Here is a 13,339-nt window from a genome sequence, read left to right as displayed (position 1 = left end):
CCATAACCATTCGACTCAAGTGTCCTTTTGTTGATGTTGGGCATCACTGGGAAGTTTTCTCCTTCCTGGTTACTTCCTTCAGAGGCACGTAGACTTTAGGTTTTGGTCTTCTTTTGACAGCAGTCCAGGATATCAAATTGCTGCCCTGTTTTCAGTGGGCTCCATGTTTAATTTCTCTGTCTTTTGCTTTCGTCCCAAATTCAGGAATTAGTCTCCTGCACTGTGCTCATATTGATGCTATTCTGCAGACGTGGGCTTTGTCTGCTGTTGATGCTGACATTATTATTTTCTTAAAATGAACTTTATAGATCAGTTCTGTTGTTTCTTTGGAGATGAGCTCTAAGTCTATGTATTACTATGCTGTCCTTTTATTCTTTTTGCTTAATATTTTCCATAGACTGTGTGGGCACTCACTAGGTGTTTATGACCAGCTAATGCCTCATCCTCCACAGCATCCTGCACACAATTTCCCAGGCTGTGAATAACTCTTCTCACCTTTCATCCCTCCTAAGGTTTTATAGAAGAGAAGCAGCATCTTGTAGTTAAAAACATGGATTTTTGAGTCAGTGTGATTTGGTATAAATTACTTAATCTTTTTAGATCACATTTTAGTTTTGATACCTATTTTTAAAAATTAGATATAATATTGCCTGGGCCGGGTGGTTCAGTTGGTTAGAGTGTCGTGCTATACACCAAAAGGTTGCGGGTTTAATTTCCGGTCAGGGCACATACCTAGGTTGTGGGTTCGATCCCCAATTGGGAGGCAACCAATCGATGCTTCTCTCTCATCTCTCTCTCTCCCCGCCCCCCCCTCCCCCCCCCCCCCCCCCGTCTTTCTCTCTCCCTCTCTCTCTCTCAAATCAATAAAACATATCCCTGGATGAGGATTAAAGATTTTAGATATACTAGCAATATTACCTACTTGAGAGAGTTGCTGTAAGGATTGAATTAAAAGCGGTACTATATATGAAACACTTAGCATGGATGTTGGAACTCAACATTTAGTAATGTTGTCACCCTCCTTTTATTAAAATCTCCTTGATTCTGCATTCTAGCCTTTATTTCCTTGAAACCCTGTTCCTGGCATTTAACCTGTGTCCCTTTCTATCAGGTTTGCAACTGTGCGATATGATCAAGGAGCCAAAAACATTCGGAACCAGTTCATGCACCTGACAAATTACAGTGTGAATAAGAAGAGTGGAGACTATGTCAGGTATTGGCCACGCCAGAGCCAGGAGCTGGAGAAGTCAGTCTCAGCTGGGGGTGTTGTGGGAGTAAAAGTCAACGTGTTGCCCTGGAGGCAAACTTTGTTTCTGTCCATGTAACATATGAAAAGCTGTGAGTCACTTACCGCAGTTTTGAGGCATATCTGCTGTTGCTTCTTCATTGCTTACACAGTTACAGTGTCACCTTCTCTACCAAAATATGCTTTCCCAAGTTTCATCTTCCTCATCGATTGTCTCCCCTCACTTGGCTTAGGGGTGGGAATTTAATGCGCATAGGAAACTTTCTAGAAATCAAGAAATGAGGTCATTTCAGCATTTGATAAAATGTATCAAAAGTTTTAAAAATATTTGTGCCCTTTGACCCAGCAGTTCCATTTCTAGGAATTTAACCTTAAGGAGTAACTGAAGGGACAGAACGGAACTGATAGCTGTGTCCGTAACAAAAGGACAGAACGGAACTGATAGCTGTGTCCCTAACTCCTCTCCCAGGAAAGCCACAGAATGTATCAGTTACTCAGCCTGCCCTTATCTCAGCCAATGGGAAAGCAAGAAAAACTAGCCCCCGACCCTCACTCAACCAACCGGAATCGACCAAGTGCCTCCACCCCCCAACCCCAAACCCTATAAATTCTTTGTTCTCTTGGGACTCGGGGCTCTCTCTCGCATCCAGTAATGGAGGCAGAGGGGGACCAAGCCCGGGCTTGAATAAAAGACTCTATGCTTTTGCATCAGACTCGGCGCTCCCTGGTGGTTCTGTGGGGGGTCTTGAAATCTGGGCTTAACATAACGAAAGATGTACACACAAGATCAGAGACACAAATGTTCGTCACTGTACATTATCAGGTGGAAACAGCAGGTTACCAGACACTACATGCAATTAATTTCTTTTTTGAACATATAAGATAAGAACATATAAGATAGCTGTTTATTTGTGCTGGAGGGGGACAAGAAACTAGAAAGACAGACACAAAAATGTTAACAGTTCTTAACTATAGTGGATGGAATTATAGGTGGGGGATTTCTGTTTTTTTCTCAGAGCTTTTATGTACTTCCTACATTTTTCTAAAATAAATACTTGTATGATCAAGAGGGAAAAACTTAGGAATAAATTTAATAAAGAAATGAGGCCATCTCAGAAAAGGATTCAGTGGAAGGGAATACCAGCCCAGCTGTGTGGAAATATTCTTTCTGCTCTGTTTTCTTTCATTCTGATAATTTTGCCAGAAAGTGGAAAAATAAAAAATAAACCCAAATAGTTACTTTCTACTCAGACTAAAAATAGGTGCCTACAAAGTCCAAGGAAAGAAAGAAAGAAAAAGAAAGAGAGAAAGAGGGAAGGAAAGTGAGGGATCTGGAAGTGATTGAATGGTTGCTGAGCTGTATAGATTGCATTGCATATCCTGTGAACAGTATTAATTCGTTGAAGAAATCTCCGTCATTTTGAAAGATGCGCAAAGAAGCAACTGGCGGGTCATGGGGCGCTGGTAGGGAGTGAGGGGGCAGTGGCAAAACACACGTTCCAGATGGCAAGACCTTTCCAACAGTCTTGGGAGTCTGCCCGTTTGCATCCTGCTGCTTTCGTGGAGGTATACTGCATCACTTCTGTTGTTGCTCTAGTGCAGTGGTTGGCAAACTGCGGCCCCTTGAGTGTGGCTCTTCCACAATATACCACGTGCGGGCGCGCACGTACAGTATGATTGAAACTTTGTGGCCCATGCGCAGAAGTCGATATTTTGTGGAAGAGCCACACTCAAGGGGCCAAAGAGCTGCATGTGGCTCGCGAGCCGCAGTTTGCCGACCACTGCTCTAGTGCATTCTCCCTTCCCTTCAGTGGTAAATGGAAAGGTATATTTAAAAAGCTGTGTCTGCCACCAGAGAGGAGGGAGCTTGCTTCAGATGCTAAAGCAATTCTGTGCTTGGTTAGCTCATTAAAATACTCCACTGTGTCTCTCACTAACCCACCCAGGCTCAATTTTGGTCTGAAAATGGCATCAGAGGTTGTTTTGTGGGCTCGTGACATTTACCTCAAAGGCTAGATTTTCACTCCAAACATTTCAATCTATTAATGCATTGGAATCATTCATAAACTTGTTTATATTCTTTCACACATTTCTTTCATGATGCATAATTGTTTGATTGAGGAAGACTTGACTGCTTTCTCCCCTACGCCCCTCAATAAGGCAAGCTATATTCATTTTCATTTCAATGGAAGAAATTGGTGTAAAGGGATATATGACAGAAAAGTTTAAGGAAAAGTGATGAGGTGGAAGTTGGCAAAAAACTCTTTGTAAAATAATATGTTTCTACAGCCAGGCCTAGTTGCATATGTGACCTTGATCTATTAATTTATTTTAGTTGTGATGATCCAGAAGTGGAGGATTATGGGAACAAATGGAGCATGAGTGCTATGCTTAGGTATCTGAAACAAGAAGGCAGAGATACAACTGGTGAGTACCAGGCCGTTTTTCTTTTTGACTTCCCTTCTCTGTATAACTTTACCGTTGTCTCATCAGCAGTTAGTCTTTAATGTCAATACTGTTGCTGAGACATTGATGGGATCACCGTTTTTGGTCTCAGTTTTTCCTGTCCTTTATGAGATGGGGAAAAGGCTTTCCGTGATCCCGGAATCTCTTTTCTTGCTTCTGGTTTGAAAAGCACAACTTTCGCCTTTAATATTCAGTGAACTGATCCTTTGTAAATGTTGAACTGCTAACGAAAATATACTTTCAGTTTTTATTTTTATTTTTAAAATATATTTATTGATCTTAGAGGAGGGGAGAGAGAGAAACATCAATGATGAGAGAATCATTGATCGGCTGCCTCCTGCACACCGCCCCCCACTGGGGATTGATACTGCAACCCGGGCATGTGCCCGCACTGGGAATCAAACCCTGACCTGGTTCATGTATCTGTGCTCAACCACTGAGCCACACCGGTGCGGCTACTTGCTGTCTGCTTTTTAAATAACGAGTTTTCTCCATATTGGCCTTGAATTCAAAATTTTCTAAGTTAATCTCTCTTATACATGTTGCTAAATTGGAGAATGGACTATGTGAAGTTTGAGTGTGGGGCTTGGAATCAAAATGGTCACCATTGCTGAGCCTTGAGCAGAATGGGAACTGTGCCACAAGGCCTATCTCAGTCCACACAGGGAAGGTGATAGAGGAGTGAGAAGGGGAGGAAGGCTCCTTCTCCATTCTGTCTCTGTCTGTGGTCATAGGCAGCCACCTTTTTGACTGTGTTCCTCTGTTCACAGATATGCCTTCTCCTGGAGCATCCGTTCACAAGATTGCCATACAGAGACTTTTTGAATGAGCACACATGCTTTTATATTAGACTAGAGGCACGGTGCATGGCCTTCATGCACAGGTGGGGGGCGTGGCCTGCGGGAATCAGCCCATCGTGGGAGCACCGCTCACCCCGGTCAGCTGAGCGACTGTGGACCGCCCTCTGAGTGGCTGCTCCTGCTGTGGGAGCGCACTGACTACCAGGGGGCAGCTCTTGTGTTGAGTATCTGCCCCCTGGTAGTCAGTGCGAGAAATAGTGACTGGTCAAGTGGTCATTCTGGTTGTTCCACTGTTTGGTCGCTGGGCTTTTATTATATATGATTGTGTTCTGGAATCGATTCTAATCCATGCATTGTGGTGTCCCTCCTCCCCCTCCTCCCCCTCCTCCTCCCCCTCCTCCTCCTCCTCCTCCTCCTTCTCCCTCTCCTCCTCCTCCCTCTCCTCCTCCTCCCTCTCCTCCTCCTCCTCCTCCTCCTCCTCCTCCTCCTCCTCCTCCTCTCTCTCCTCCTCCTCCCCCTCCTCTCCTCCTCCCTCTCCTCCCCCTCCTCCTCCTCCTCTCTCTCCTCCTCCTCCCCCTCCTCCTCCTCCTCCTCCTCCTCCTCCCTCTCCTCCCCCTCTTCCCCCTCCTCCTCCTCCTCCCTCTCCTCCTCCTCCTCCTCCTCCTTCTTTTTTTTTGTAGCGTTGATGGCCCATGTAGAAGACCTGATCATTAAGACTGTAATCTCTGCTGAGCTAGCTATTGCTACAGCCTGTAAAACCTTTGTTCCTTATCGCAGCAGTTGTTTTGGTAAGGAGACTCAAGAAGCTTAAAGTGTTTTATGAAAAGGGGCTTGGGAAGTTGGGCTGGGATCCTGGGGTAGAAAGTGATTCTGCAGGAGTAAGGTATGTAGTGGATTTTTATTCCTTTCTAAGTTCACGTGAAGATCCTACTAAGAGGCCAGTGGTGAGCTTAGTTGGCGGTCCCCTGAGAATGAACTAGCTTTCTGTGTGGGAAGCAGGGATTGGAACTAAAGTATGAGTCTCTTTGTCAGAGTGCAATCAGAAAAAGTCTGCAACGGACTGTACAGGAATCCAGCTCTAACAAATATATTCCAGAGCTCTCTGGCAGCCAGCCTGGGAGCTGGTCCAAGAAGCTCTGGCTGGTACCAGTGTGTGCTTTCTCCTATTTTCCAATGACTCCGCCTTTTCGTTTTAGTCTTCTCTCTAGCGGGTTCCTCCCCTACCCTCTCCTTCTTTACTCTCTTCCTCTTTCTCCTCTCCTCCTCTTCTCTGCCACGTCTGACGCCCTGATTGCACAGAGAAGGAGAGAGACACACTTACTGGGTCAGGAAGCCTGTTGCCGACTGACCCACTAGCGGTGCTGTAGCATTTGTTTTCTGCGTGGATGTGAACTCGTAGTGATTCCCAGTAAAGTCACATAGGCTTTCAGCAGGTGTTAGGCTTTGTTAGTAAAACGCACTAGGCCAGGGGTGGGCAAACTTTTTGACTCGAGGGCCACAATGGGTTCTTAAACTGGACCGGAGGGCCGGAACAAAAGCATGGATGGAGTGTTTGTGTGAACTAATATAAATTCAAAGTAAACATCATTACATAAAAGGGTACGGTCTTTTTTTTTTTTTTTTTTTTTTTTTTTAGTTTTATTCATTTCAAATGGGCTGGATCCGGCCCCTGGCCGTAGTTTGCCCACGGCTGCACTAGGCTCATAGATGGGGGATAATGAAAGCAATGCAGTGGTAAGTCATGGCTTGCGTAGGAGGCAGGGTAACAGAAAAGTAAAGACCTTCAGGTGTAGAGCCTGCGAGACAGGCTGAGACCCATTTACCCCCCTTACTAATGTTCTGATTTTCAGAAAATTGCACCAATTCTGGTTCCTCAACAGGAAACAGCAGTGATGATGCACTGCCTCCTCAGAGTACCAGGAAGAGCAAGTGAGACGGTGCATGTGGAGCGCGTGGCACATGCCTGGCCTTTAATGTGACGCAATAAACAGCTTTTTTGTTATATTTATAGCTAGCCATTATAAGTCTTAATCTCTTTAATGGATTATCATAATAACCTGTACTGTAGGGGCACTGAACAAAGGAAAGTGTTGAGACTGAATAGAAGATGGTAGATAAGCCAGGACCTAAAATTATATAGGAAAAGAAGAGGTTGTGATATCTTTTTATTTTATTTATTTAATTACTTTTAAACCTGTTTTTTTTTTTTTTTTTTTTTTTAATTGATTTCGAAGAGAGGACAGGAGAGGGAGGGAGAGATAGAAACATCAGTGATGAGAGAGAATCATTGATCGGCTGCCTCCTGCATGCCCCCACTGGGGAAGGAGCCCGCAACCCAGGCATGTGCCCTGACTGGTAATTGAACCCTGAGCTTCTGGTTCATAGGTCAACACTCAACCATTGAGCCAAGCCGGCTGGGCTGAGTGCAGATATGTTCATGTCTTCTAAAACCCATAAATGGCTCCTTAGGTTTCAGTCGTCAACACAAATTTGATATAACTTCAAGCTTCTGAGGATCTGACCCCAGCTGGCTTTTCTAGAATTCTGTTTCCCTTCTTATACCGTGTAATGTGACTGTACCACTGAGCACCCCGAGCCTGTGCCTCTGTGTAAGGTCTGCTCTCCAGCTCGGAAACTCTCCCATCTGCCTTGCACATTCCTCTTTAGGTCCTAAGACTCACCTCGACCTTGCTCTTCTAGGAATCCTAGTCTAACGAAGTGCCCTGTGTGTCTCCTCTTTCATGTTCTGTGCGTGTGCCATTATCTTTCTTTCCTGTTGTATTGTGTTTTGTTCACACGTCCACCTCTCCGGTAGTCTCTGAGCTTGCCTTTGTGAATTCTCAGTAGTCACTGTCTCCCTGCCCCTCTCACCCTCTTTCTGCCAGACCAAACCTCTCACCATCTCCCTGGACCTCTAGGTCCTTTGCTAACCCTTTGCCTTTGCACCTGCTTCATCCTGTGTCTGAAATACCTAGCAGATTATGACATCTTTCAAGACGAAGTCAAGTATCGCTTCTTTGGAGAAGTTTTTCCTGAGTCTTCAGTCGAAGTTAACCTCCCCACCCCCAGCACTGTTCATAGTCTGCAGTGGTTCCTGCATGTGGCCCGGTCCCCAGTCATGTGTCTGTCCCCCCACTGGACCGGAAGCTCTTTGAGGACAGCAACAGTGTCTCCCTCGTCTCTGCCCCTCCCATGCTTAGCAGCATTTTGTGTTAGAGGATGTTTAAGAAATATTTGTTGAGTGACTGATTGGTACTTGTTCTCATTGCCTTTTGGTGGCCTGACAGTAGGCTTCATAATAAATCTGATGTGGTAAGGGCTTAGAGCTCTTAGAATTATTGTAAACGGTTTGAGGAGAGGGTGTGGGGACTGTAACTCCAACTTCAAAAACCTTACTAGACAAAAATAAATAAATAAAGGTTTCTTTTCCACATCTGCTTGGCTGTTATGTGAGGGTAAATTTCTTGGTGTAAAAAATCTTTGTTCTAGAATCATCACAAGCTTTTCTGAATGTTTCCTTTTCTATTTTGTTTTATTGCTTGATTGTCTTTTGGAAGCTTAAGACTTTCTTATACTTAATGGCAATCGAAGGTCTGATGTGAAGTAAGCAGCGACTTTCTCTGATTCGGTGAATACCCCCGAGGTCCGTGTCCTCACCCGTGGTCTCCTTCCCCCTCCCTACTTGTGTTCAGTTTTAATAAACTGAGTGCATCTGGAGTTTTTTAAGTTATTGACTGTGTTTTTGGCTTTTGTGGTTGTAATTCCACTTCCTGTCAGCCCTGGGATTCTGTGTGCTTCGTTAACCTCCCCCCATCAGACATGATTTTGTAAACGTGTGTATATTTGTGTGGATCTCTTTGCCTCCCACTGATTCCTAACCTCCCATGGGCTTTAAGTTACAAGGAATAAGCTGTTTTGTTTGTTTTTTCCTTTTTTTTTATTTGTTTTAAAGTAAACAGGAATTGAGAGTTTCCCAGAAGAATTTGGCTTGAACAGAGCATTGGTGCTTTTAGAGGAAGCCAATAGTCCAGTGATGGGGTTCACTATTTTTTTTTTTTTTTGGTTGCTGTTTCTGCCTTTCCACATTATGAATCCTTGCCAGGAGCATTCCATTGCTATCTAAGTGTTTCTGTCCTATCATTTCTCTTTCACCCTACTGTCTGATGCCCAACTGTGCTTCCAGGTACCTTCAGTATTCCATTCATTTATTTACGTAGGCATTGAACTTTTTTTTCCTTTCACTTTATGCTGTGTGCAGGGCATAGATAAGAGTCTGTTCCTTTCAAACCAAATTGTACATGGCATGTAACATACATATATATTAGAGGCCCAGTGCACAAATTCAGGCACCAGTGGGGTCCCTCGGCCTGGCCTGTGAGATCAGGCCGAAACCGGCTCTCTGACATCCCCCAAGGGGTCCCAGATTGTGAGAGGGCACAGGCCAGGCTGAGGGACCCCACCAGTGTACAATCAGGGCCAGGGAGAGACAGAGGTTGGCCAGCTGGGAAGGGACTATGGGAGGGCCCCAGGGTGTGTCTGGCCCATCTCGCTCAGTCCCGATCGGCTAGACCCCAGCAGCAAGCTCACCTACCAGTCAGAGCGTCTTCCCCCTGGTGGTCAGTGCACGTCATAGCAACTAGTCGACCAGTCGACTCTCTGCCCATGGTGGTCAGTGTATGTCATAGTGAGCGGTTGAGTGTCCTTAACATATCATTAGCATATTACGCTTTGATTGGTTGAACAGCCAACTGGACAACCGGACACTTAGCATATTAGGCTTTTGTTATATAGGGGAGATATATATATGTATATATATATGTGTGTGTGTACATATATATACATATATATCTATGTATATGTGTGTATATATATACACACATATATATATACACACACATATATACATGTATATATGTGTGTGTGTGTATATATATACACATATACATAGATATATATGTATATATATATACACACACATATATATAGACACACATATATATAGATATATATATGTATATATATACATACACACACAGTGAGTGGCCAGATTATTATGACCACCCCGTCAGTACTTCGTCGGGCCACCTTTTGCCTTCAGTCCTGCGGCGATTCTTCTTGTCATTGACTCCACGAGATGTTGAAAGGTGATGCGAGGAATCTGACACCATGCCTGATGAATAGCACTGTCCAGTTCTGTGAGATTTGATGGTTGTGGAACCAGCTGCCTGATGGCTCTTTTAACTTCATCCCACAAATGCTCAATTGGATTGAGATCTGGTGATTGTGGGGGCCACCTAAGCAAGGTAAAGTCTCCCTCATGTTCTTGAAACCACTCCTGCACAATACGAGCACCGTGGCATGGCGCATTGTCTTGTTGGAAGAAGCCATCTCCATTGGGATACACCATCAACATGATAGGATGAACCTGATCAGCAATGATACTTAGGTATGTTGTGCTATTCAGACGTTGTTCCACACGAATTAAAGGGCCCAAATCATGCCAGGAAAACATGCCCCAAACTATAACACTGCCCCCACCAGCTTGAAGGGTTGTACTCATGCATGTGGGGTGCATGCTTTCATGCTGTGTCCACCAAATTCTCACTGTGCCATCTGCATGATGCAACTGGAAACGTGATTCATTGGACCACATGACTTTTTTCCAATGCTGGACTGTCCAATCCTTGTGTTCCTGTGTGAATTGGAGACGTTTTATCTTGGTAACTGCAGACAGCAAAGGTGTTCGAACAGGCCTTCGGCTTCCATATCCCACACAATGCAGTGTACGGCTAATTTGCCTACAAACGTCAGGTGGTCATAATAATCTGGCCACTCAGCCCACGTTCGAAGGCTGTTAAATCGCGTTGTTTACCCATATCTTCAGGAAAAAATCACTTCTACTGTCGTGGTAAACAACCTGCTTCCCTATTTATAATGGTCTGGCCCTCTAGCAACTTCAGCATGAAATTATAGCTAATTTGCCTACAAACGTCACTTGGTCATTAATCTGGCCACTCAGTGTATATATACACACACATATATATACATATATGCGTGTGTGTGTGTGTGTGTATACATATATATTTGCATTGTGTTATTAGTATGTAAATGTAGACTTAGGAACTTTCATAAACCACCCAGAACTTAGCCATTTAATGTTTTTTCATAGATGTGTACATCTGGAAAGGACCTCAGAGAACAATTAGAAAAGAAATTGAGATCCTGAGAAATTAAGACTCTTATTTCAGGTTCTAAAGCAGCTGTGGCAAACTACGGCCCGCGGGCCGGATCCGGCCCGTTTGAAATGAATAAAACTAAAAAAAAAAAAAAAAAAAAAAAAAGACCGTACCCTTTTATGTAATGATGTTTACTTTGAATTTATATTAGTTCACACAAACACTCCATCCATGCTTTTGTTCCGGCCCTCCGGTCCAGTTTAAGAACCCATTGTGGCCCTCGAGTCAAAAAGTTTGCCCACCCCTGTTCTAGAGCTAGTGAGTGAAGAACTCAGATAAGAGAGACTCAGCTTAGAGAAAAGGGGTCAGAAGATGGGTTTTGGCAATTAAGTCATCTTGATCATAAGACTTGATTTATAGAACTTTATTATTGTTGTTAATCCTCACACAAGGATAGTTTTCCATTGATTTTTTAGAGAGAGTGGAAGGGAGGGGAAGAGACACAGAGAGAGAGAAACATCGATGTGAGAGACACATCAATTGGTTGTCCCCGTAGGCACCCCAACCCGGGCCAGGGATCAAGCCTACATCCGAGGAATGTGCCCTTGGCCAGAATTGAACCCGTGACCCTTCAGTCTGCGGGCCAATGCTCTATCCACTGAGCCATATGGGCTATAGAACTTTCCCAGTAAAACAGATTTTTGACAATCTAATTTTTATTGCCTTCAAGATTGTGAAAATGTGGTACCATGTGAAATATGTGCTTAAACAGCAACCCTTTAAATATGCTTAGGAAATTGGCACCATGAGATGACTGGCTATGAGAACAGCTTTTTTGACCAGTTGGAGAAAAGCAGCCAAAAACAACAGGATGTTAGCTGCTCTTTAAAGATGCTGCTGCTGACACTGATTTTATCTGTGTGTGAAGATGGCTGAAGTGACAGGCTATGACCCTGTTCCTCTCGAGCCTGGGATCAAATGAACCCGCTGTCATGCCACTTGTGAAATTGATGAGACTGGCTTTGTTTAGGTCAGAGACTAGTGGTATCTTTGCACCGGATAAATCAGGTTCAGGAAACCTCTCTTTGTTGGATGAATGCTGGTTTGACCTTTCATTGCTATTGTTCTAGACCAGTGGTTCTCAACCTTCTGGCCCTTCAAATACAGTTCCTGATGTTGTGACCCAACCATGAAATTATTTTCGTTGCTACTTCATAACTGTAATGTTGCTACTGTTATGAATCGTAATGTAAATATCTGATATGCAGGATGGTCTTAGGCGACCCCTGTGAAAGGGTCGTTCGACCGCCAAAGGGATCGCGACCCACAGGTTGAGAACCACTGTTCTAGACTATTTCACAGAGTTAGCTGACATTCTTAAAGAGAGAAGGCCCATAAATATTTGTTAAAGGAATGGAAGCAGGCAATATACATTCTCCAACAATGTAAACTACTTGACCAATAGCAACAAAAAATAATGAAAGTCATCAAACAGTTCACTTTTTGAGAGTCTTCTTGTCTGGTTCATCCCATGCTCTATTTAGATGGGAAGAGTAGTTTATTGTAGAGGGGACTTAATAGAAAGTACCTACTATTTGTAAGTACTCTTCATTGGTTATATTCTTTATTCCTCTTAACTATTACTCATGTTAATAGACAAGGAAAGAAGATTCAGAGAGGTTAAATAATCTGTCCTAGGGCCTAAATGGCAAAACCAAATTTGAGAGGCAGGTCTCTGGCTCTTTCTCCACCCACACAAAGACAAATTCTGATGTGTCCGGCCACTTCTGGCATGCCCCATATTCTGGATTCTTCTGCTCTCCTGTAACTAAATCTCAGGAGAAACCATAGCATCCTTTCTAGTAGATCAGGCCTGAGAAAGGGCACTCTTTCTGCTCTAACCAACAGTACCAAGTCCTAGCTACTCCTTCCAAACCTACCTTTACATATGGTAGCCAGATACCATGTTGATTTATTGGACTAGTTAACAAATTGGCTCTGGGCTTTTTCTTTTATTTAGTTCATTTTCCTGTGGACCTTGACCTGCTTTTTTCCAAATTATCCTTCTGGACCCCAGATAAAGACTTCCTTCTTGGGTTTTCAGATCAAAACCAAAGCCAAGGTGAAAAGAATTTCCTTTCTACAACAGCATGTGCCGGACAGCGAGTCCTGGATAGTGTCAGCCCTCTGCACTGCCTCAGGGATTATAGCTCCAGCGGGGACTTTATTTCTGGGGAGGGTTAGTAGATAGAGTCCAAAATTAGTGGTGTGACATGTTTAGTAATCTTTTAGGCTTTGAATGTCTTATTATTCTCTCTCTGAAATATTTTTTTACCTTCCCTCCCTAGGCCATCTTTTATCAAGTTTTTCCTTAATATGTCAAAATCCTAATAAGAATTTCTCTTACTTTCTTTATGGTTGGTGGTTTTATTGTGAATATTTCGTCTTGTGATTAGGGTTATTTGGGGGAGTACCTGCAAATTCTTTTGTCTTTTTCAAAAATTATACAATTTTTCACTTAAAATTTCGTTCTTTTCCCTTCTATTTTCTTTTCTCCCCCACCTCAGTATTTCTTGATTGCTTTCTATGTTCTTTTTATGATGTAGGCTGCTGGATACATAACGATGAATAAGACATTGGCCCTGCCCTTG

General features: G+C 43.5%; 1 protein-coding gene across 1 annotated transcript in view; it reads left to right on the top strand.

Annotated features, from left to right (window-relative positions):
* TTLL5 (tubulin tyrosine ligase like 5) overlaps positions 1-13,339 on the top strand; it is a 256,896-nt gene that overhangs the window by 50,781 nt on the left and 192,776 nt on the right. Inside the window, exons 10-12 of the mRNA XM_081104716.1 lie at positions 1,112-1,213; positions 3,582-3,673; positions 5,193-5,300. Coding sequence (XP_080960842.1) covers positions 1,112-1,213; positions 3,582-3,673; positions 5,193-5,300 — 302 coding nt within the window. The remainder of the gene's footprint in view (positions 1-1,111; positions 1,214-3,581; positions 3,674-5,192; positions 5,301-13,339) is intronic.

This window comes from Myotis nattereri (genome assembly GCF_964212035.1).
Source record: "Myotis nattereri genome assembly, chromosome: 1".
NCBI classification, from domain to species: Eukaryota; Metazoa; Chordata; class Mammalia; order Chiroptera; family Vespertilionidae; genus Myotis; species Myotis nattereri.
Note: the sequence above shows the minus strand (reverse complement) of the source record. Positions and strands in the feature narration are given on the sequence as shown.